Below are 24163 nucleotides of genomic sequence, written 5' to 3'. Positions count from 1 at the left end.
CTCCCTCAGGTGGCGTCTGCCTCGTGCTTGTTCTGTCTCCCCCAGGTGGCGTCTACCTCGTGGCTTGTCGTCCAGTCTCCCCCGGGTGGCGTTTACCTCGTGGCTTGTCGTCCTGTCTCCCCCGGGTGGCGTCTGCCTCGTGGCTTGTCGTCCTGTCTCTCCCAGGTGGCGTCTGCCTCGTCGCTTGTCACCCTGTCTCTCCCCCAGGTGGGTTCTATCTCGTCGACTTCTCACTTTTTCTTCTTTTGTCTGGTCTGATTATCTTTTTCCTGGCTGTGTCTGGGGTTATCATGCACGGTTGACCTGGCTGTGTCTGGGGTTATCATGCACGGTTGTCCTGGCTGTGTCTGGGGTTATCATGCACGGTTGTCCTGGCTGTGTCTGGGGTTATCATGCACGGTTGTCCTGGCTGTGTCTGGGGTTATCATGCACGGTTGTCCTGGCTGTGTCTGGGGTTATCATGCACGGTTGTCCTGGCTGTGTCTGGGGTTATCATGCACGGTTGTCCTGGCTGTGTCTGGGGTTATCATGCACGGTTGTCCTGGCTGTGTCTGGGGTTATCATGCACGGTTGTCCTGGCTGTGTCTGGGGTTTTCATACACTGTTGTCCTGGCTGTGTCGGGGATTATCATACACTGTTGTCCTGGCTGTGTCGGGGATTATCATGCACTGTTGTCCTGGCTGCCCCTCACAATGTCCAGTTCGCCGCTCTTTACCTCCACCACTGACGACACTTTTCGTGTGGTCGACGGACGACCTCTTGTGTCAGGTGAGGTAGTGTGGCATTGTGGTGGTCTGCCACAGCTGCCGGCCTGGCTCCTCCACAGTCATGACCACACTAGGAAGATGTTCCAGTTTGGGGAAGTTGTGGTGTATTGATGTTAACGAGGTTTGTTGACGATGATGATAATGATGAGGTGATGTTATATTATATTGGTTCACCGTGTTTGTTGGCCTGTACACACACACACACACACACACACACACACACACACATTTTCCCCTGGTCCGTAGCTAAGTAATGGAGTCGGCTGAGGGTATTGAAACTTAAATCAGTTTCAGGTCGTGGATGTAAGAGTCGCACAGACAAAATGCCAGGTAAGAGCCTTGGTGATCTGAAACTCCCTGTGATAACTGATGACATGGCAACCTACCTGAACCTCGCGTTCGGCCGATTGGAGAAGAAGAGTCAGTGTTGATTATTATTATTATATTATTATTATTATGTTGTTGTTGTTGTATTGTGGTAAGTTATCGCATTTTTCATCGTTGGTTTATCAAGTTCAAGTGACACGATAACATATGCATAGAAGATGGAAAGTTCTTTGATGTTTACATATTTTTAGATATTTATCAGTTGTTTGGTTCAGGTTTTCAAAGGTCGGTACTGTAAGGAATGAGGAAGGAGGTGGAACCATGATATGGTGCCGAGGAATTCAAAGATTTTGATATTCTGCCTCACTTGGATTTGTTCGGCTTTTGTGAGGAGGTGCTTATGAGGAAAGCTCTGTTTATGAGGGTTTGGAGGATGTGAAGTATATGTATGTTAGATTTAATTTTTTTCAGTTGTAAAAATCAAGTAGAGGAAAAATGGAACGAAAAGCTTTGGCTTATCAGGATTAGTGGAGGCGTGGGCTAAAAAAAAAATAAAAGTGTACGGGAGATTTTTGCTCTTGAGTTTAGAATTGGTGAGTGACCAGGAAGCGTTGGTTGGTCAGGATCCGCGGCGGCCATGTGTGTGTGTGTGTGTGTGTGTTTGTGTCTCGAGTGGGTGGGTCAGTGGGAGGGGTTCGGGGGGGATGTATATATACAGACATTCCTGGGATGCCGTCCGCCGCCGACTCTCGCCCAGTTATAGAGAATGAATGAAGTAGTGAGCGAGATGCGCTCAACCCCTCCGACTGATCCCTCCCTCCCTCCCTCCCTCCCTCCCTCCCTCCCCCTAACCCCGTCCTCAACATGTAGTAGTGAGTGTCAGGCGTCTTAAGTCAATATTTGTCCTCTCCTCTGAGGTCGGGCTCCACTTCTGACCCTTAAGGTCCTGTATAGCTTTGATGGTACGTACTGAGTCCAACGACATTCGAACTGCCGGCCACTCTCGGCCGTGGGCATTGTCGCAACCCCCCTGCTTGTCCTCAACATGGTGCCGACATAAGAGATAAAAGGATAAGAATATATGTATTGTGCATCAAGCATTTGCAGCTATGTTGATGGTATCAGGGGAGTGGGGAGGCGACGGCAGACGGGGGGAGGTTCATGGAATGGGAGAGGGAGGAAGGAAGGGAAAGAGAAGAAATGGGAGAGGAGGACATGTGAAGAGGATATGTCGGCCTGCATGGTTATTAATTACTCAGTTTTTGTGTAGAGTTGATGCCCTTAACATCGTAATTAACACGGCTAAAGATAGATATATAAGGAGCAGTTAACCCTCATCTTTTAACACGTCATACGCGTGTCATCAGTCTCGCGTGGCTCCGCACTGCTCCCAAAGAGGGCAAGAGCCCGTCCTGCAGCGGCAGGGAAGTATAGTGGGGCCGCCATCTGTCTCTAGTAGTATCCTGTGTAATATTAACCCACTGGGTCTGACCTCAGACCCTTTTGTGACCCCTGTAATCCTTTTGCGCTACCGCCCACAGGATGAGCATGGGGTGCACAATACATTCGCCTGTGTTAGCGGCACAGATCAGTCAATCAGATCTGTCGAAACGTTACCGTAAAGCGTGGAGCGGCGCCAGCAGACTGTTTGCATCCGCTGGAAGCTAAATTTATGTCTTGAGACACTAAGGCGAGGGATCTGTTCGTGTCAGGTCAGGATCTCGTGCGAGATGTTGGTCTGGAGAGATTTGCTGCGTTGAGTGGGAGCTCGTCGGGTGGGTCCTGTGACAGGGTCTTATCAACAGACGTCCGTCATGATGATGGTCGCAAGACGGGGCTCCGCAGTCAAGGTTGTCTCAGGCCCAGACAAAGGCGCCACCAGATTGAAGGCCAGTCGTGTTCACCAATGAGGAGACGACCCCCTGGAGGAGATGACCCCTGGAGAGAAAAAAAACCGGAGGAGAAGACCCCCGGAGATGGAGAATTCCGAAGCGGGAGACCCCCAAAGTTCTCAAGACCTCCGAAAGCTGGTACTTGAAGATCGGCCACAAAGACTGGTTCTGAGAGTGTGTGAGAGGCGTCGGATTCTTCCTGCGTGACTTATGATGGTGCAGGACAGGCAACACGCTTATCTTTTATCATAGATAAACACAGTTAGTGGAAAGATAAGATTTCCATTGATGCCACGCAGGATCTCTCTATTTCTTTTTTTTTTTTTTTAGCTTCATTTCGTGGTCAGCTAGGGGTCAGGTTTGCAACCACTGTTGGCATGTGGAAATAGCTCATGTGCTGTGGCACCTTGCCTAGTGTGTTGTGGTACCGTGTCCCGTGTGTTCCGGTACAGTGCCCCGTGTGTTGCGGTACAGTGTCCCGTGTGTTGCGGTACAGTGTCCCGTGTGTTGTGGTACCGTGTCCCGTGTGTTGCGGTACAGTGTCCCGTGTGTTGCGGTACAGTGTCCCGTGTGTTGTGGTACCGTGTCCCGTGTGTTGTGGTACAGTGTCCCGTGTGTTGTGGTACCGTGTCCCGTGTGTTGCGGTACAGTGTCCCGTGTGTTGCGGTACAGTGTCCCGTGTGTTGTGGCACCGTGTCTTTCATGAAAATATCAAGAGTCACTGATGTGAAGGCCAGAACGTTTTGAAAGGGTTGTTGTACTGATGTGTTTCGACACCACTAGAGGGAATAATATGATTGTATTCCATATGATATCAACATCTGCTGGAGTATCGTAATGATGTATTATGACACCGCAAGATCTGTCGCTTTTGTCTTGTGGGTATTGAATAATTTATGGTAAGATTCATGGAGGATCTAAGACGATGGTATGCTGTTTATTGTTGATCAGACAGTGTTGTTCCACATAGACTACGATTTTATCTCTAATAAACGACTCCAGAGTTTACATATAGTTGCTGTGAGGCTAAGAGGACGGTAACTAGTTACCAGGCAGTTCGCAGCTCCCCTTTTTGGTCTATAGGAGTGACGTTTGCCAGTGTCCAGGCCTGCGAGACTGTTCCATCATTGAGAGATATATTGAAAATTTAGGTAAACAGTTTGGCAGTTTCATGTTTGACGTTTTTTATTATTCGTCTATTGAAACGATCAGGACCTGGACTAGTATTAGGCTAGGTCTACAGACAGATGCTTGTTTATATCTAGTTCCGTACAAGGAGCTTATACATACATGCATACATACATTCATACGTCGAGCTGACAGGTAACAGAAGACCTATTGACCTGTAATGAGGCCACCTGCCGGGGGAGCGAGTCTTTGTTTGCTATACAAAGAGCTGGAATCACCTGTGGTTGTGCGAAGCTCTTCCACTATTATGTAATATGCTGCAGGCGGGGTGACCTGACCCGTTGACGAACCGTTAACAGGTGACTTTAGCGTCTCAGACAACATCCGTTCACATTAGCGGTACGGGTCAGCAGATCATGTGTCGCAGGCGAGAAGCGTACATCATTTATGATATGTATCTACCAGCTTCCCCCCCCCCCCCTCTCTCTCTCTCTCTCTCTCTCTCTCTCTCTCTCTCTCTGTCTCTCTCTCTCTGCACAATCACAATTTAGAGTTTTCCCCTGATGAGTTGAACTTCAGGAACGTGGTCCAGGAGACGGGAGGAGGAAGAACACAGCAATGTTGGAGGAAGAAGAATCCAAATAAAGGGGCGAGTGAAGACAAGGTGTAGATATGTTGGAGGAAAAGGTGAAGGGAGATGGGTCAGGTGGAGGAGTGGGGGAGAAGAGACGCTTGTGCCAATTTCTTGTGTCATGTGGACGGGCGGTGGCCAGCAGTTAGAGGTGCACAGTGCCGTGTAGTAAGCCCTCAGCGTGCGCCCTCCCGCGTCCTCGCTGTTGCCGGTTACAGCCACAAGCACATCGTATATTGTGGTCACTGCCCCGAGTTCCTGCCTCTTTACCCCTCGTTGCCGTAACGAAGGAGGAACCCTCGTCTTTGTACACCTTAAAACTTGTTGAACACGAGGGCACGACCCTTGAACACGTGGGCACGACCGTTGAACACGCAGGGCACGACCGTTGAACACGACGGTAGGACCCTTGAGTTCGATGGTACGACCGCTCAGGCCAAAGGTCGTACCATGTACTCATGAAGAGTTAGGACGAATAACTAGAACACGGTGTTATGGTTGTGTGTTATTAACAGGAAGTTTGGTAGTGTGTCGTGAACCGGTAAACAAGGTACGTTATTTTGTACACTGTAATAACTGATGCTTAGCGTCTTTACCGTGCTTTAGACACATTAAGATTTGTCTTCATACTGTCTACCAAGATTGTATTAAAGTTACAAGCTAATTATAGTTTTGTCCAATTTTGTAAAGTGTAAGTATGTGTAGACGTAAATATTTAAGTGTGTAAACTTCACTCGAGTAAATGTGTGTATAGACTGAACGTAATTAAATACGTGTCGACTCTAATATATTAAGTGCACGTTTGTATAGACTGCACTTTTTAAGTATGGGTAGACCACAATTTATCAAGTGTAAGTACACATATACTTCCTTTGATTAAGTGTATGTGTAGACCGCTTTTTATCAAGTGTAAGTACACAAAGACCACTTTTGATTAAGTGTAAGTGTGTGGTAGACTACACCTGTGTCTGGCTTGCTGGTACCTTGAGGATGCTGACGTCTTTGTCACAATGGTTAGACTCCGTTATATTAGGGTGTGACCCGCCCAACCCTGCCTGGCGTTGACACTGTTAGTGTGACGTGGGCGGGAGCACACGTCAACGCCTACACGCGCTCTCTCTCTCACTGTCTCGCCATCTCTACCAGCGTTCACGACCCTCTCTCTCTCTCTCTCTCTCTCTCTCTCTCTCTCTCTCTCTCTCTCTCTCTCTCTCTCTCTCTCTCTCTCTCTCTCACTTTCTTTACTTTTCTCAATCAGCGGTCACGCATGTGGGGTTTGCTGGCATACCTTTCCAACATTTGTGCCCATATCACATCTCTGCAGTCACACACACACACACACACACACACACACACACACACACACACACACACACACACACACACACACACACACACACACACCATTTTCTTCCATTGATGAGAAAGCCTCGAGTCACGTACGGGAGGCCTGGCGTTGAACCAGGAGCAAGAGAAAGAAAGAGAAAGAGAGTGATCATTCTATGAGAGTTTTCCTTGAGGAAGTGGAAAAAACAAAATTCCCTGTACAGAAGAACATCCTGCGTCTTTGCTCTTACCTCACACGTCAGAGTCACACACACACACACACACACACACACACACACACACACACACACACACACACACACACACACACACACCTCACGCACATAGACCAGCCACATACCCTCCCAGCATGTCTGGCCTGTACTACATGAGGTAAGTTTTGTCACCTTCCTTTCCAGCAGTTGAAGTTGTCATTACCTTCCTTGTTTACCATTAATTATATATTCCCTTCCCACTGGCCCAGATGATGGTACTAGACGCTGCCATACTCATGAGATAGACACGTTACTGCTCTGTATAACAGGTCATGGGTTGTACCGTGGTTATGAAATAGACATGTTACTGCTCCAGTCGTGGGTTGTACCGTTGTCATGAGTTAGACATGTTACTGCTCCGGATAACAGGTCATGGGTTGTACCGTGGTCATGGGTTGTACCGTGGTCATGGGCCATGTTGCCAGTATTATTATCTTTTTGGTCACAGTTTTTCCTCTCTTGTCGTTGCAGGTTAGTGATGCACGGTGCAAGGTGTGGTCCAGGGTCGGCTCTCAGGGCACGAGTGGCGGGGTACGAGATGGTCGTGCTGTAGGGGGGCCACAGGTAAGTTGAGAGAGAGAGAGAGAGAGAGAGAGAGAGAGAGAGAGAGAGAGAGAGAGAGAGAGAGAGAGAGAGAGAGATTATTTAGTGTGGTCATCACTTTTTGATTACGTATTTATACAGTACGGTGCACTTGTGAGCTTTACAATAGTGGGGGCCCACCTCGTGTGTGTGTGTGTGTGTGTGTGTGTGTGTGTGTGTGTGTGTGTGTGTGTGTGAGTGCGTGTCTTGGCGCGCGTGCGCACCTGTGTAGCGGCCGGGGCCAGGTGGCGGACGTGACCAGGCTATCATTATAAGCCGTGGGTGAAGGAGGTAAGTTCATTACCATAGTCATTTAAAGTCTGGGGGGGTGGGTGGGAGGGGAAGGTGTTGTTGCCATTCGTCTTCACTCCCCCTCCCCCTCCCCCTCCCCTTCCTCACTCCCCACGCAGGAGACCTGATGGTGTGTGAAGAGTTTATCTGCCGTAGGACACAGAGTATCTTAGAATTCTAGATATACATAGATATAAAGTAGATAACACTGCAGAAGGCTTCCCTGTGGGTGGGTTATGCATACGGCCTTCTGAGTGGGGTGTATATATTACAGTTGGGGAAGAGGCTACAGGAGTTCATGAGATACATGAGAGTACAGGGGAGAGAGTGAGAGAGCCCCCGTTGGCCCCAGGTCCCAGAGGTTATCAGAAGTGCATATTGAAGGTAGTCCAAGACCCCCACCCTGTACCCGGCCAGATATGAAGTAGATTCTAATGGTATAATCGTGTACGTTAAAGAGATTCGCCGGGCGAGATGAAGTTCGTTCATCCAATATGAGGCTGAGATCCTTTACCTGCCATTAGTTATTACCATGCCCCCTGCCGGCGGCCCCTGCCAACGTTGGTTTCACGGCTTGAAAAAAAAAAAAATATGGAGAAAATTTTAAAATCCCAAAACGATTGTGCGGTGAAAAGTTACGCTTGGAAAAAAGTGGAATATTATCTTATGGTGATAGTGTTTCGAGTGTGGTCTGAGTGCGTTGTAAAGCCCACCGGGGGGACAGTTTGGGTGCGTTGTAAATCCCACGGAGGACAGTTTGAGTGTGTTGTAAACTTACTGGAAGGTGAATTTGAGTGCGTTGTATATACGCTAGAGAGGGAGGGTTTAAGTTCGTTGTAAACTCAGGGACATGGATGAATTGAGTAAATTTTCGGGATGGGGATGGTTTGAGTGCGTTGCAAACCCACAGGAGGAGGGTTTGAGTGCGTTGCGAACCCTGTGAAGAAGTGCGTTGTTAACCCAGAGGAGGAGGGTGGTTTGAGTGTTTTGTAAACCCAGGAAGGACCTGGAGAGGTTGAGTGTGCTGTAAACCTAGTGGACAGGTGTGGGTTTGAGGGTATTGTAAACTCCTTGGAGAAGTTGTAGCCTTACGGAATGTAAACCATGTCAATACGTTGCAAACCCGTGGCACAGCGGACGGGTGGAGTGCGTTCTTAATCCAGTAGACGTGGACGGTTCGAGTGCGTTGTGGAGTGGGTGTGAGGGTCATCTGGCTCGTGTACCTCAAGTGTTGAGTGTGAGGATGACTTGATTCTTTGAGCAGGGAGGGTTGGGGACTGGCACCCGACCCCTGTTGATACCATCCTGTTCTTTCTGTTGTGTCTGTTTCCGGCGTTGATGAATCCGCTCTGACGGCTGGCCCCGGGCAGGGTAGGGCGCGTCTCTCCAGCCGGCCGCCCCTGTGGTGACGGTGGTATAATCTGCAGGGATCGTTGTGTGTGGTGTCTCCCTTCCCCCGGTGAGGTCTTCCCCTGGGGCCTGCCGTGTGTGTTGACTCGTGCAGGGAACGCGAGCCGTGGTACCGACCTGTTTGTTGGCATTCGGTCGAGGATTGATTCGTATGCTCGTGTATTTATTTTTTCCGTATGGTATTGTTAATACTAGCGCACATGTATCGTAATATACATGCACTGTATGTGTATGCGGTACGTACATATTGTAAAGAATCATATACATACGTAGTCATACCGTAGTTATTCATATGCATAACTTATGTAGTCATATTCATACCGTATGTAATCACTTGCATTTGTAATCACACACATACCCGCGTGAAATCATATGTATATGTGATCGTAAACGTACCGTATGTAATCATATGCGTATGTGGTCGTGCACATACCGTATGGAATCATATACCTTTGTGACATTTGACATATGATCGTATATAAATGTAAATTATTTATGAACTCTGAAAAAAGAATGGGAAAGCTTGGAAACCTTCTGGTAGAGTGAGGTAAAGTGAGCAGTTCTTCTGTCTGGCGTCTGGGACTTGCGAGTATACATAGATATCTGTTTCCCAGCAGGAGTGAGTCCTGCAGGATGAGCAGGACCTCTTCCTCTCCGTCCTGACCAGTACGGGAGCTCCTCCTCCTCCACTTTGCCGGTCCAGACATCCCGGTATGTATGCAGGATGAGCAGGGGGACCCGGCCGGCCTCGTCGCGGCGACCCCCAGTCCTGCAACTGACGGGGTAATTACTGCCGTAGGTGCTGGCATTACCAGAGAGAGAGAGAGAGAGAGAGAGAGAGAGAGAGAGAGAGAGAGAGAGAGAGAGAGAGAGAGAGAGAGAGAGAGAGAGAGAGAGAGAGAGAGAGTAGCAATAAGCGTTTGTGGCAGGTAAATGAATGACACTGATGTTATTGACCATTTGTAGTGACCTGTTTGTACAGCCGGGGAGTGAGCTCCCTACCTGTGGGGCCCCATCACCCGCTCTCATGTGTGTGTGTGTGTGTGTGTGTGTGTGTGTGTAGAAGAATCCTTAAACTTTCATGATATATAAAACAAAGCCATAGGATCTGGCAACACACATACCAGCACGTCACGTAGTTTCTATTTTTCCTTTTTAGTTTATCCAAAAGAATTACATTTTATCTGTGAACTTACCGGTATTAAGATGGCCTGGGCGGCGGTAATGTCGCCCGGTTGATTTGACGTCAAGTTAATTGCATCGGAAAACAGTGGTATAACGGAACCCGATTCTGCAGTGCGCCAGCCAGCCAACCACAGCAGAGGAGAATCGTTGTTAAAACTATAACGCATCTCATAAAGATGGAGCCTTCCCCCTCCTCCCCCCCGTCATTAAAATATTTGCAGTCAAAATAATTTCATCGGATCATTTTCGGTATGCAAATGAGCGGGGAGGTTAGCGGTGCGCTTACCAATCCTCCTTCCGGGTCAGTTGTGCGCCCCCCACACCCGCGCAGAGCTTTGGGCCGTATATGACGGTCCACCTTCGTGGAGCATGTAACCCTGGGACAGGAAGGGACCGCTAAATTTTATATCCTTCCATACAGTCTCTCCTGCTGGAAGACGGTGTCACTAGCAGACAGTTGTGTTAAGACCTTGATGCGGCTGTCATGTTAATATCGAAACGCTTATTCACTGCCCACAGACGGCAGTGCACGCACAGTGATGCTTTTCACTGCTGACTGCGTGGCCACGCCCCTGCGTCAGCCAACAGTACACTGGTGAGGCAGAAAGGTTTCGTTAATTACGTATGAGAATATGTACTTATTGATTGAAAATCAGTCGTTGTGAACTCTGTATACGCAATACATTTGTTACTTATATGCAGGATTACATTATTATTTAATGTTGTAACCAGTTGTATATATAAGTTTAACTAAACTTTATTTCCTACTGTTATAGTTTCAATGATTTTTTTCATAAAGCATCAGATACACATTTCATAAAGCATCCGATACATAATTGTAAATGGCTCTCATTATTTTCTCTATGGTCGATATCATTCAATAAGATATTTGTTATGAAAATCCTTCCATAATTTACTGGTTAATATGTTTGGATAGCGTGGGTTTAGCTGTGTCGTTAACGATCAGAGCGGACATAGCTTTCTGTGTCCACGGTGTGCCAAGCTATTACCAGCGGTACACCCCTCACTGCGCGAAGCTAAATAATCATTTCTGTTATAATTAATTTCTCCGTGGAGGTCGACCAGCTTGGCCTAGGGGCAGGGGGCTGGAAGTTTCCCAGCACGCTGGACCTGGTCGAGGCGTCGCTGTGTGTGTCAACCTTGTCCGCTTAGGGTGACGGAGACACGTGCATCGTCTTGATCCAACTGATGTATTATGTCCACCTCAACCCAGGTATCTTCAGTAGTAACGATGTTGGGAGGAATTGGACCCCGTGTTCAGCGGGAGGCTGCCAGGGCCCCAGACCCAGCACGGGCCCTCCCGGGGCCCCCAAGCCCGCCGCCCAGAGGGGGGAGGGGAGCCGGTACAACGGCCACATTTTCCAGCCAGCGTCGTGGATGTCCAGAATTTGTGCCTTCCTTGCCTTCCTCTCCTTGCATTCCTTTCGACCAGGTTTCTGCAGCGCTCAGGAAGTCGGCCGCTTCCTTCGGGCGGGAACCACCACTAATCAGGAGGTGCGGTGATGTGTGTGTGTCTATGTAGGGTAAGCTCAGGGCACTTTTTAGGAGTAGGTGTTCATTTTCACCAATGTGGAGGAAAATGTCTCGGCGTCATCAAGATTTCTTATGTGGCGCGTGTGTGTGTGTGTGTGTGTGTGTGTGTGTGTGTGTTTGTTTGTTTGTTTGTTTGTTTGTGTGTTTGTGATTAATATCTGTTTGTCATGGGGAGAGAGTTTGACGTGTTGCAACGCCTCAGTGTTATGTATTGTTTATACTTGCTTATGTGTGTATAGACACATACACACTACAGTCTAAACCAGGTGTGTGTGTGTGTGTGTGTGTGTGTGTGTGTGTGTGTGTGTGTGTGTGTGTGTGTGTGTGTGTGCGCGCGATATCGATTGACAAAATGTATACTCACAGGAACATGAATATTTTATTACCGAATATTAATGATGTTATCATTGCTCTCCAATATCGCGGGGAAATATACATCGATGGCAACTAGACCTGATGTTGCCACCGTCGGCAAGTGTGGCATTGATTAAAACAGCCAACATAACGTGACATCTGTGAGCGTGGCACGGGGGGTAGGAACGTTGTTGTATCCCATATAGATTAATGAAGACCAATAGGGAAGTTATTGTTCTCTGTTATCGCCGCCGTTAATGTCTACCCCCCCGTCCCCCCCCTCGCCAGTATCGTTTGGTTGCCGATGTACGATGACTGCCAGCGTTTACGTTGCCGGTTACCACTATACCGTCCTTTTTTTTTTTGAAGTTATGATTTATTACCCTTGATTAGTACTGTCGTGCCTTCTCATTATTTTTCGACGATTATTAACTCCTATTGACCTGGTTGTTAGAAAAAAAACTCAACGTGAGGTACGATATTTTCATTATTGTCTAATTTAGGACTTAACCGTCTTTGGACTTGACCTAATATAAGAACCTTCGAAATTATTTATCACAAAAAGTATGATGAGTACGTGCATTAAGCATGTAAGAGTAAACATAGTGGGGGAATGTTGGACTGAGACACTCACAGACCTGTCTGTTGCAGCCACTGGCACGGACAGCAAGGACCCATGTAGGAATTCAGACGTAGTTCAATTTATCCCACATGAATGTTGTTGAGGACGGCAGCCATGACAGTTAACTGTTGCCAAACCCAGCTTGTATATAGGTGTCATAACTAGTTAGCAGTTGCCTTGGACGTGAACAGCTTAATGTTTAGCTTTCCCTAGCAACAGCGGCTGGTTTATTGGGCTTATCTCGTGAGCGGTAGCGCAGAAGGATAATAAGCAGAATAAAGGGTCTTTGTCAGACCTCACTGGCTAGATAAGTAAAGCATTTGATGTTGCAGCGTTGGTTCATTACATAAGCTCACAGTCTGTTCTGTTCGTGTAGTAGACTCGTCCTTGGAATGTTATAAACGTGGGTACAGTGAACGTTTTAGAAATATTGCCATTAACAATAAGATACTTTACTATTTTTGTTTTTGTTTTAGTTGATCGATATGACACCGATAAAAAGATGCAGATTTATTTAGGTTTCTCATAAAGATTCACTTCTCTCACACGGTTAAGACTTAGTGCTGGAAGTGTGTGGGGGTCCAATCTTTGCCCACACACTCGTTGTTGATGTGATATGATGAACGTGTACGCTAAAGGGCCAAAACATGAGTGGGCTACCCGCACCTTAGCCTGAATCTAGCCATCACTTGCGTTCTGCAGACCATACTGGATTCTCTCTTCTCAAATTTTCCTCATAACATACCGTTATGGTGGATAGTGTATTTTACTGGCTTCTTAGTTTTAAAGTGCTTGTCTATACCTTTTTTTTATTATTATTTAAACACACGAACTAGTTGTATCCTGCCTCCAGTTTTGAAGCTTCCTCTTCATGAGCCAATATCATGTCCAGCAGCCTCTCTACTTACTGCAAGTTTGGCGAAGGCATCAACTTTACCAGACTCTCAGCGGCACGCGTGAGAGGGAATCCACAACAGTTTGTCTTGGATCCCTTCACCATTAGATGGAGAACTCCCTCCACAGGAAGGAACAACAGCAGGAGCAGCAGACGCAGGAACAAGTGCAGAAAGTACAGTAGTAGAAGCAGGTACAGGAGGAGGAGGAGCAGCAGTAGTAGGGGACATGAGCAGCAGCAGGAGTAGAAACATGACCCGAAAGGACCGAAAGCGGAGGGAAAAATAGGATGACGAAGACCCAGGTCCTAAACTATTGCCTCCCACCAACAACTACAACTCCTCCTTCGAACCCCCCAGGAGTAATAACACATCCTCACCCAGTATGGGGGATAAGGACGCCCTCAATGGCCCAACGGAATTACCAGCACCTGAGGCATTAAGATTGCCCCTCCACCATCAACAAGAAGGTCTAACACTTGCAAGAGAAGTTGGTCGCTTTGTTCGAACAGGAAAATGAAAACATTTAGGGAAACATTATTGGCGTAGCAGAAGTTGTTATTCCAGGTCATATGTGGAGTTCCGTTTATGTATTCGATCTTTCCTCTGTGTCGCAACGCATTTCTTATGACCTTCCGTGGTGGTTGGAGGAGATAGAGAGAACTGTAGTGAAGGGAGAGGAGAGGAGGAGTAGCAGTGATCAAGTTTGGACAAGGTAAGAGTGTGTCTATAGCGTGGAAGTGAACGCAAGACGAGCGTTCCGTTACTGTATGATGTGAGGCCAGTACAGGGTTCAAATAAGTCTGATTACTATTCGGGTGTTACGGGGAGAGAGTTTTACACTCGCGTTATCCTTTATCTTAACCTTGTATACATGTACCATGACTTCGATCTTATTATACAGTGTCCCAACAGTGTCAGGTATGGTCAAGAATCTAATGCAGTGTTTGTCCACCTCAGAGACTATGGTCGTCAGAGTGACTGAAGCTATATTAAGGTTACCACGCACAATAACTCAATATTGGATAGAAATATTGTTGATTCGTTTCATATCTAACGTAAAAAAGTTGTTGATATGAATGAAAATGTTGGTTTACAGAAATTAAGTAACTATATAAAAGAAAAAGAAATGTAACAATGCATCCCAGTGTTTAGGGTAATATGAGTTTCTAACTTAAGAGAGGTGAGGTCGTTGAAGGTGACCTGTGCCCTAATCCCTTCACCTGTATATATATATATATATATATATATATATATATATATATATATATATATATATATATATATATATATTATCCCTGGGGATAGGGGAGAAAGAATACTTTCCACGTATTCCCTGCGTGTCGTAGAAGGCGACTAAAAGGGGAGGGAGCGGGGGGCTGGAAATCCTCCCCTCTCAATTTTTTTTTAATTTTCCAAAAGAAGGAACAGAGAAGGGGGCCAGGTGAGGATATTCCCTCAGTGGCCCAGTTCTCTGTTCTTAACGCTACCTCGCTAACGCGGGAAATGGCGAATAGTTTGAAAAAAAAAAAAAATATATATATATATATATATATATATATATATATATATATATATATATATATACAGTATGATTTTATGCGTGTTTCTACATTTATATATTCAAACTCTATGTTTGTTTCGGTGTATTTTTTCTCAGACATTTTCCTCACGAGATAGTGGAATGAATAGAAGTCATTTTGCCTCTGAGCTGGCGATTTTCTCTCCACTGTCATCGTAATTATTGGATCTGAATGTAATTTGCCACAATCCATTTAGATAATTACTGCCACAGATGAGACCGCTTGGATTAGCGAGTGATTACCAAGTGATGACGTTTACTGATGGCTGGGAGAGGGAGGCTGGAGGAGACTGGAGGAAAGGACAGATGAAGAAAGGTGGAGAGAGAGAGAGAGAGAGAGAGAGAGAGAGAGAGAGAGAGAGAGAGAGAGAGTCATCACTGTGCCATGGCTTCCCAGGGACATTATTAACGAGAGCAATTTACTTGATGATCTTCATTAGTGTGGTAATGAGGCAGGATGCAGGCCTGGCCCTACTTGCTCCCATCTCCTTCAACTCTCTTAGTGGCGTATCAAGGGTATGGCAGGTAGGGCAGGTGCCCTGGGCGCCACTTGAAGAGTGGCGTCACTCAACAGGTTTGTTTTTTGACATATTCTACCACCAGATTGACTTTTTCAACGGTTTGGTTTCGTGAGATAAAAAAGAAACGCCTGCTTTTCAGCTATAGTAATATTTTGCTATTATCAGCTGCATTACCGCTTCTACGTTACAATGTTGATCAGATATGTCTTTAACTTTGTCTTTAAGAGTTTATATAAATTTAAGTTTGGCCTAACCCTTCAACAGTTTATAATTACACTATATATTTGTATATACATCCACTGTATGTACATTTTTAATTAAGCCAGGGGCGCAATTTCAGTGCTTGCCATAGGCGCTATTTCCCCTAGATACGCCCCAGAATAGTTAGGGGTATTTTGAGCTCGATACGTTTTGTTTCAAAATTGAAAGATAAGATATTCAAACACTTCCATACTTGAACTAATCATGTAAAATATATCAAATGCTCTCACTTACCAATACATACCCAGTAAATACAATGCAAAGGAGTTGAACATATTTTGAAATTGACTTCATTTAACAGCTTAATTGAATGTCATAAAGACAACTAAACGATATTTTAACACAAGATTTGTATTCAGCATGAAAAATACTTCTTATAATGAGTTTTTAAAGGAAATCTAATTTTCTGAGAAAAATACCAAAAATTGAAGGTAAAATAGTTCAGGGTATTTTTTGGCTCAAAAAACTTTTGTTTCAAAACTGAAAGATAAAATATTCAAACACCATAGATGCTATTTTCCCTAGATATACCCCTGTATACATCTGTCTTTTTTTGTTTTTTTTTCAAATGTTTACTCTTGACTGAATCTCTTTTCGTCTATGCCCCTCATGCTTTTCTTCACACAGACACAGACACACACACACACACACACACACACACACACACACACACACACACACAAAGATGGTGTGTGGCCAGTCCGGTGATGACCTGCAAACATCACGATGCAACCAGAGCAACATCCTTACCACCTCGCTAACTACCTGATACCCCACCTGATGCACCTCACCCTCTGGACAACATCCACCACTCCTGCCACTCCCCTGTACCACATCCCCAATAAGAAAAAAAAAAAAAATGAGTGATGGATGCATCGCGTGGGGTGGAGTCCGTGTTTAACCAACCCTCTCTCTTGAGGAGTCTGCTACTGTATATATCTTGGTCTCAGGCACGGCATGATCGCACCAGTGTATAATAATACACGTCCATAAAAGGGACCTCGACTGTACAGTCTAAGGACCCGACCCATGGTACATGTCTGACTACAGACGTAGCGTACGGTACACGTTAGACTGTGGGCTTGAGCCATGGTACACGTCAGATACAAACTAAATATACTGTAGCTTCAGGACACCAGAACCAATGGAAGCCCTTGTTTATCCTCCAGCGATGGTCGGGGAACCCCATGCTCCAGCTAAAGGCGTCTAGTTTCAGCTTAAGCTTCTGTAGCTGTGATGAGGGCGCTGCCCACCACGCCCCCTGCCTCCGTCCAGAAGCTCAGTGTTGGGCAAAAACGACGGTGAAGCCCCCAGGGCGGAATCCTGAACTTGGCTCCCAAACACGCAAGGTGTGTGTGTGTGTGTGTGTGTGTGTGTGTGTGTGTTCCTCAAGCTTTACATTTTGTACGTCGTTGTACAGCCGTCACTTCAGTGGCTGTGAAGTGTCACTCCTTTGGTCCAGCCTGCCTCACCCGCGAGTGGGCTGCTGGCATCCCCTTCGTGTAACCATCCCTCCACCTCACACAGTGACACCTGACATCTCGTAACTCACTCGGCTCGTTCTTCGTTACGCCGTATCTTCCTCCGATGAGCGACATGCGCAAACCCTGCCCGTTGGCAGGGTTTCGTAGTAACTGAATACTCTCTCTTGTGCACAACCACATACGGTGTAGCAGAGTGAGGAACCAACTCCCACACACACACACACACACACACACACACCCACACACACACACACACACACACACACACACACACACACACACACACACACACACACAGGACTGTGTGTGGTCAGTCAAGTGGTCATCTGCAGACATTTAAGAATCACCCGGAACAACATCCTTACCACCTCGTTAACGACCTGATCCCCCGCTGATAACACCTCACCTCCAGCTACGTCCGCCAGAGAGAGAGAGAGAGAGAGAGAGAGAGAGAGAGAGAGAGAGAGAGAGAGAGAGAGAGAGAGAGTTGATGTTTATATATGTATGTGCTTACATGCCTTTGTGGTATATTTCACATGTGTGTGTGTGTGTGTGTGTGTGTGTGTGTGTGTGTGTGTATGTGCGTGTGTGTGTATGTGTGTGTGTGTGTGTGTGTGTGTGTAGGTGTGTGGGAGGAAGGCTGCAGCACCGTGTGGGTGATGGTGGGAGGCATCTGGTGTTTTCAGGTAATTTTCTGAATACTTGGGTTGCCTCCTATTCAAGATGGAGCCCTTGATAAGAGCGTAGCCCCGGGTTCCACTGGGATACACGGGTAGCCCGGGTTCTGTTGGAATACACGGGTAGCCCCGGGTTCCATTGGTATGCGTTGATAGCATTGTCCTTCACTGGGATACAGGGATAGTCCCGGGTTCCACTGGGATGTGTGGGTAGCCCGGGTCCCACTGGGATACATTGGAGACAGGAGCAAGCCCACCAGGGTCCCACTGGGGTACATGGGAGAAGTGAGCAAGCCCTCCAGGCCCCACTGGGATACATGGGAGATGGGAACAAGTCCCCTGGGTCCCAGTGTTGGGTAGAGCTGTCGTCTTTTGTACTAAAGATGGATCAGGTTTCCTGAATCAGATCCTGTGGATTTTTTTCCTGCAGTTAAACCTGCTCTGGTTGTGATGTGTACGTGACCAGCTACGGTGGGGTAAATGACTCTTGTTCATCCTTTGTTCTCTCCTGTTCATGCCATTTTGTTCATCCTTTGTTCCTTCTTGTTCATGACCTTTGTTCCCACCTGGTTATGACCTTTTGTTCATCTTTTGTTCTCTCTCTCTTTCTCTTGTTCATGACTCTTCCATCGTCTGTTCTCTCCTGGTCATGACCTATGTTCATCCTTTGTTCTCTCCTGTTCATGGCCTTTGTTTATCCTTTGTTCTCTCCTGTTCATGGCTTTTGTTCATCCTTTGTTCCCTCCCGTTCATGTGAGCGGCGCTGGGGGCCAGCCATGTCCTTCTGACATTTCCCGGCCTGGTTCGTGTCACAGAGGGGAGTTATTTTTTACCAGGATTTGATTCTGATTGTGATATAATTTTCTTTTTTTTTTCCTGTTGGATGTTTTAAGAAATGTAATATCTTGAGTTTACGACAGACAGTGTGGATATTTGTGGTGGTGACCCTGTCAGTTCCCTGGGGTACCTCGGGTGCTGGGGAGGGGGGGGGAGACTTCGTCCCCCTCCCCCCACCCCCAGGAGGTTGTAGATCAAGTTGTGTCGTATTTACCTCGTCTCCCCCAGGGAGAGGAGGTTGAAGTGCTCTTACGTCCTCGGCGACCTCGCCCCGCGTTTACGTTGACGAGTTCAGATGAGTCTCAGCCGCTGTTTTGTCTGGTGTGAGGAAGCGTTACTTCAGCTGCTGGTGGACGCTGACGAGCGCTTCAGCACCCTGCCTAAAGTAGGTCACCTTGATCCCCGCTTCGCGCCTCGGAACGAAACAAACGACGTAATCAGTGGGAGCATTTGTTTACGTGCGGTGCTGAAGTGCCGTCAGTGGCCAGGTTTGGTTGTGTGTGTGTGTGTGTGTGTGTGTGTGTGTGTGTGTGTGTGTGTGTGTGCATAAGAGTAGCTGTATTTATGTATGTAGTGACAGTAGATATATGTGTAGCGTTTTATCCTAGTTTACCCTCTGTGTTTCCTCTCCCCACCTCCGTTTTCTCCACCGCATAATACTGTCCCTTTCTTTTCCTTCTTTCATCTCTTTGAATCACCTTCAGATACATATGGTATGCCCTTTCTCCTCCCTCCTTATCCCCTCCCATATCTCCCTTTTTATTTCATTTGCACTTGTGTCATTCTTCCCTCCTCCTTAGCCTCCTCCGCTCATCTCCTCATATTGTGCATATGTTCTACCATTCTCCATCTTTATCCTCCCTTCTCCGCCCCATCCTCCTCCCCTCCAGCCATCCTCACAGCTTCCCGACACTGAGGCCAACACCATTTGTACCTCCTTCACTGGTAGACGTCTCCAAGACGTTACTTTCCAGGAGTGTACGTCGAAAGCAGGAGGTCATGTATCCGTCTCCATGGTTGCACGTCGGAGGCAGGGGGTCATGTATCCATCTCCATGGTTGCACGTCGGAGGCAGGGGGTCATGTATCCATCTCCATGGTTGCACGTCGGAGGCAGGGGGTCATGTATCCATCTCCATGGTTGCACGTCGGAGGCAGGGGGTCATGTATCCGTCTCCATGGTTGCACGTCGGAGGCAGGGGGTCATGTATCCATCTCCATGGTTGCACGTCGGAGGCAGGGGGTCATGTATCCGCCCCCAGGAGTGCGGATCGGTGGCGTTGTGCACCGGGCAGGCAGGGTCATGTGCCCGTGACGGGGATCGATCCCTGGGATTCAGGAGAGAGGGGAACACCGCTGAGCTTCACGAGTTATGAGCAGTTTGTTCAGTGTGGTTGTTGTGTGGCGGGTCCCCTCCCCTCCCCACCTCATCCAGGACCTGCCACCACTGGTGCCATGGGGGAGGTAGAGGTCTTCCTCTGCCATTACTTGCAGTTTAATATGACAGGTTATTCACGTGGTTTTATCGTGCTGGGCCCATGCTGTGGAGCGGGGAAGACACCGCGGCCTCTCCATTGTGTAGAGATAAACACGAGGCAAAAGTAGAGAGTGGGCTGAGGGTATGTACGTGAAACATGTATTGGTGTGTGCTTGTGTGTGCCAGTTTGACCGTGGATATTAGAACAGTTATCGCATATTCTGAGTAAATTGCTTGGCTGTGTTCTTAATCAACAGTGTGCATCGTACGTGACCTAAGGTGTACGAACTTAGAATGTTCGATGATGATATATTTCTGAAGATGGATTAAGGTTTTGCTAGATCAGCCATTACGTAGCCAGTGGTGAGGGGGAGCCCCTCCCTCAAGGGTTCAGTTCCAATAAGACCTGGACAGATTGTGCCCGTATGTTGCGCTTGTGTCGGCCAGTATTTGTGGCTGCTGTGTGAAGGATTGCTTGGACGTGGCACAAGCTGCGTGTCCCGTGTTTTAATGGGAGGAAAACCTCTTGCAAATTTCCCCCAACACTTGCGAATAAGGGAAGCCAAACAGGGCATTGAACTTCTCAAGGATTAATACTTTCAGAGTGGGAAAGAGGAAAAAACAAGAAGAAGAAGAAGAACAACAACAACAACTACTACTACTACTACTACTTCTGCTTGTGCCAGCTAGCTTTTCCGTTCGTACACACTCACATGTTTGTTTACGTCTTTGTGTGTCATTATGGGCGCTTCCATCCTGACCAGGTACTGACTGGTGATGGTGATTGCTTGTGCCCAGCCACGTTCCACGGTATCTCCCCCCACCCCCACCCGCTCCCTCCTCCTCAACCCAGGTACCACGTGCTACCCTTCTGCTGGGTTCCGACCTTCCAGCCATACATACCCAGGATTATTGCCGTCCGTACTGACGTAGGGTGGGTGCGGATTCCAGTTTGGCGAGTGTTATTTTGGTGTGTAGTAGAAAGAGAACGGTTATGGTATGGGTGGTGGTGGAGGGGAAGGAGGGAGGCGGGAAGTTATGATGGAGGGGAGGGTTTGGTAGGTAGGGGGTAATAATGGTGGGGGTGGGAGGGTGTCTCTCACGTGGGGTTCCACTAGGGGAATTAGCAGAATGCTAAATTCCCTGAGCATATTAGAGGGCTTATGTTTCAATGGTGTATGTGGAACGTTGACGGCTGGGTTATTGTGGGCTTGCGTGCAGATGGGTTGTATTGTTCTTGTTATTGCCTGGGGGTTTTATCAAGGGACCAGGAAGGATTTTTTTATTATTATTATCATCCTTGTGGCTGACTTTTATAAGATTTAGGTTCCCGATGCAAAATTTTCCTTCTGAAGAAACTGAGAAGCGAAGCTTTGGCGCCACTGTTCTACTAAACGAACCGTGTTTACTGAGAAACCGGCAACTCGACTCACCGGGATGGGATCACCCGCGCGGCCAAGGCAAACTCACCTTAGTGTCTGCGTGACGTTCAGAGAAGTAAGATATTCGTCGTGTCTTCTTTTTGTGGTGCACTCGACCAGCTCCTTCGTCAGCCAGTTACGGAACGGATTGAATTATTGACACTGTTACGAGTGCACTTTCCTCAAAGCCCTTGAGAGACTGGGTTCGGTGATGCTAACATTAACGGATCGTTCCCGTTGCAAAGTGAAATTTAAGTATGTACCTGGATTCTAACCTGTGTTTTAAGTGTGTCTCAGCGAGCGGGAAGCTACCGGCTTAGGTTAGCGGCGGAAACTGTACATCAAATTACACCTGGAATATTTAGCGGGTCAAGTGTGTGACCATCCAGAGCGCTCCTTGCCGGAATTCAGTGATATTGATTAAGGGATATTGGTGATCTTGTGTGGTTCCCCGGGCTGGTAGTCCCACCAAGCTTGGTGACTGCCCAGGGAGGATCTTAACGTGCTAACGGCTTCAGTGTCTGTGTGCGTGTGTGTTGTCTCCGGGAAGAAATATACGACACACTTAATACGTCGAAGGTGTGAATAGTTTGAGTGAAGTTCGTGTTAAGAGTTATAAGAAATCCCTGGTGTTAAGGATGGCGTGTAAAGATTGAATGAGGTGGAGAGTGCTATCCGTAAAGGGCACTGACATGATGAGGCCCAGATAGGCCTTGCAGGATGAAGTCTTCATCGCCAGGAAGTGGGGAGAAAATTAACATACTGCATTCACCCTCACACTAGACGTGGCTTGCCGTCCGCTGCCGCCACCGCCATCACCACCACACTCGCATCCCTTAGCGAGATCTCATTCTAACTCTGGACGACCTGCGACCACCAGGAGAGTCGCGGTGCCGGTCGAAATGCGGCTCGTCTCGTCTCCAAGTTCGTCGCTGTTGGAAAGCAGTGACTGCAGTGCATAACTGGTGCGAGTGGTCGTCTCGCGAGTTAGTCACTGTTGGGAAGCAGTGACTGCAGTACATAACTTGTGCGTATGAAGGTTTGCAGTGACGCGTACTACACACAGCGATATCTGTAAAGAAACTAAGTATTGACTGTTGATGATTGCTCCTGTCCCATTTATAAAGAAGCAAAGTGTGGAAACGAAACGTTTTCTTGAATGCTCAGTGTGGAATTGAACTGGTGAGAAACATTTTTTTCAGGGGCAGTGAGAGACGTTTTGAAGGTCAGTATGAACAAAAAAAAAAACGTTGCTCTCTTCTGATATACGCCCGTGTTGATTTATGACATTTGATGGCGGATTAGATTTACGAAAAACTTTATTTTCGCAGAACTTAAAACTACCGGGACGCAACCGTTGAAACGTTATTGTTGTAGATTGAACTCCGTGTCGAATACCTTGCGATTCTGGAAGTTTACTATTGACGTTTATGAAGAACGTTTGATACAGTGACGAAATGAGACACGGCCGGGAGGGCAGTATGTCCATACATTAAGCATAGCCTCTTCAGGAGGTGAGTCTCCGAGGTATCGACGAGTGAGTAGTGACAGAGAGGACCCCCCCACGAGTTCTGACGGAGGAGGGTGGTGTCCTTCAGGGACCCTCTCGCCTTCCGTTGCTGTCTCCTCTACTGCATCATTCCCTTCGCAAAATGCCAAGTCTGGACACCGACCCAACCATGGAGAACGCTGTCAATAAATGTAAGTGTCGGCGTGAGTTTGTGGGTGTTGTTGTAAAGTGGGGGGAGCCTCACATTAGCTCTGAGTGATGGTAGAGTTCAAGTTGTCGGTTGCCTTGTCATATGAGATTGTTTCTTCAGGTAGGTTGCTGTACTTAGAATTGTAAGTGTTGGCAAGAATCAAGGAGTTGTAAACTTCTTTGTTTAATTTTATAATGTTGGCAGAAGTCTGGGATGTTGCTATAATATACCATAGTTGTCAAAACTGTATTGCCAACAGATGTAGTGTTGAGTCTGATACGGTTGATGAGAACAGTATTGATGTGTACACTGTTAGGGACATGATGCATGTCTGAGATGTTGTCGTACCTTGCCGCTCTGGAGGGGATGCCTTCAGAGGGAAAAGAGGCATCTGCATGACAGCTTTATATGTATTAACGACGTGAAGTAGACGACGTGGTTTTTAGGGAGGGCTGAATAAGATTGGTTTTGACGTGTCTTCACAGAGTGGAAGATTGACTCGATGGAGATTGAATGTCACCTCTGAGCGTTACGTGCAGCACAAAGGGCGCTTTTACACAGAGCTCTTGCTGCCAGCGTCCTTGACCAATGTTAACACTTATGGAAGATGTCGTCTGGCACGCGGCAGACCGCATCATTGTATTTCATTCCATTACTTCCATTACAGTAGGTATTTGTGGAGGGGATTTATGGACACCTTGTATTTTGTGGTAGGATATGTGTGTGTGTGACGTGGACCAGGGATCGCGTCTGTGGTTTAGTGGCTTATAAAAACCAACGTGGAATTTTGGCCATTATTTTTTTTTTTTTTCTTATCACTGGTGACTCTGCTTCTGGTTTTTCACTCTGCTCTTTACCTCCCGCTGTTCTGTGTTGAACCGTCGTTAATTATCAGGTAAGATGGTTATGAGCGAGTCGTTGTGAGCGAGCAGTGTGGTAAATCCTTTTTTTTTTTAGGGGGGGTGA

At 47.2% G+C, this 24163-nt stretch overlaps 1 protein-coding gene across 3 annotated transcripts in view; it reads left to right on the top strand.

Annotated features, from left to right (window-relative positions):
* Positions 1 to 24163, top strand: part of step (cytohesin steppke) — a 369634-nt gene that overhangs the window by 41540 nt on the left and 303931 nt on the right. Inside the window, exon 1 of one of the 3 annotated variants that reach the window (XM_071669044.1) lies at positions 21555 to 23198. The exons of the other annotated variants lie outside the window; for them this stretch is intronic. Coding sequence (XP_071525145.1) covers positions 23150 to 23198 — 49 coding nt within the window. The 5' untranslated portion in view covers positions 21555 to 23149. Of the gene's footprint in view, positions 1 to 21554; positions 23199 to 24163 lie in introns of those variants that run through there. 3 annotated transcript variants of the gene reach the window in all.

The sequence above is a fragment of the Panulirus ornatus genome, chromosome 13 (genome assembly GCF_036320965.1).
Source record: "Panulirus ornatus isolate Po-2019 chromosome 13, ASM3632096v1, whole genome shotgun sequence".
NCBI classification, from domain to species: domain Eukaryota; kingdom Metazoa; phylum Arthropoda; class Malacostraca; order Decapoda; family Palinuridae; genus Panulirus; species Panulirus ornatus.
This window is presented reverse-complemented; position numbering and strand designations above follow the sequence as displayed.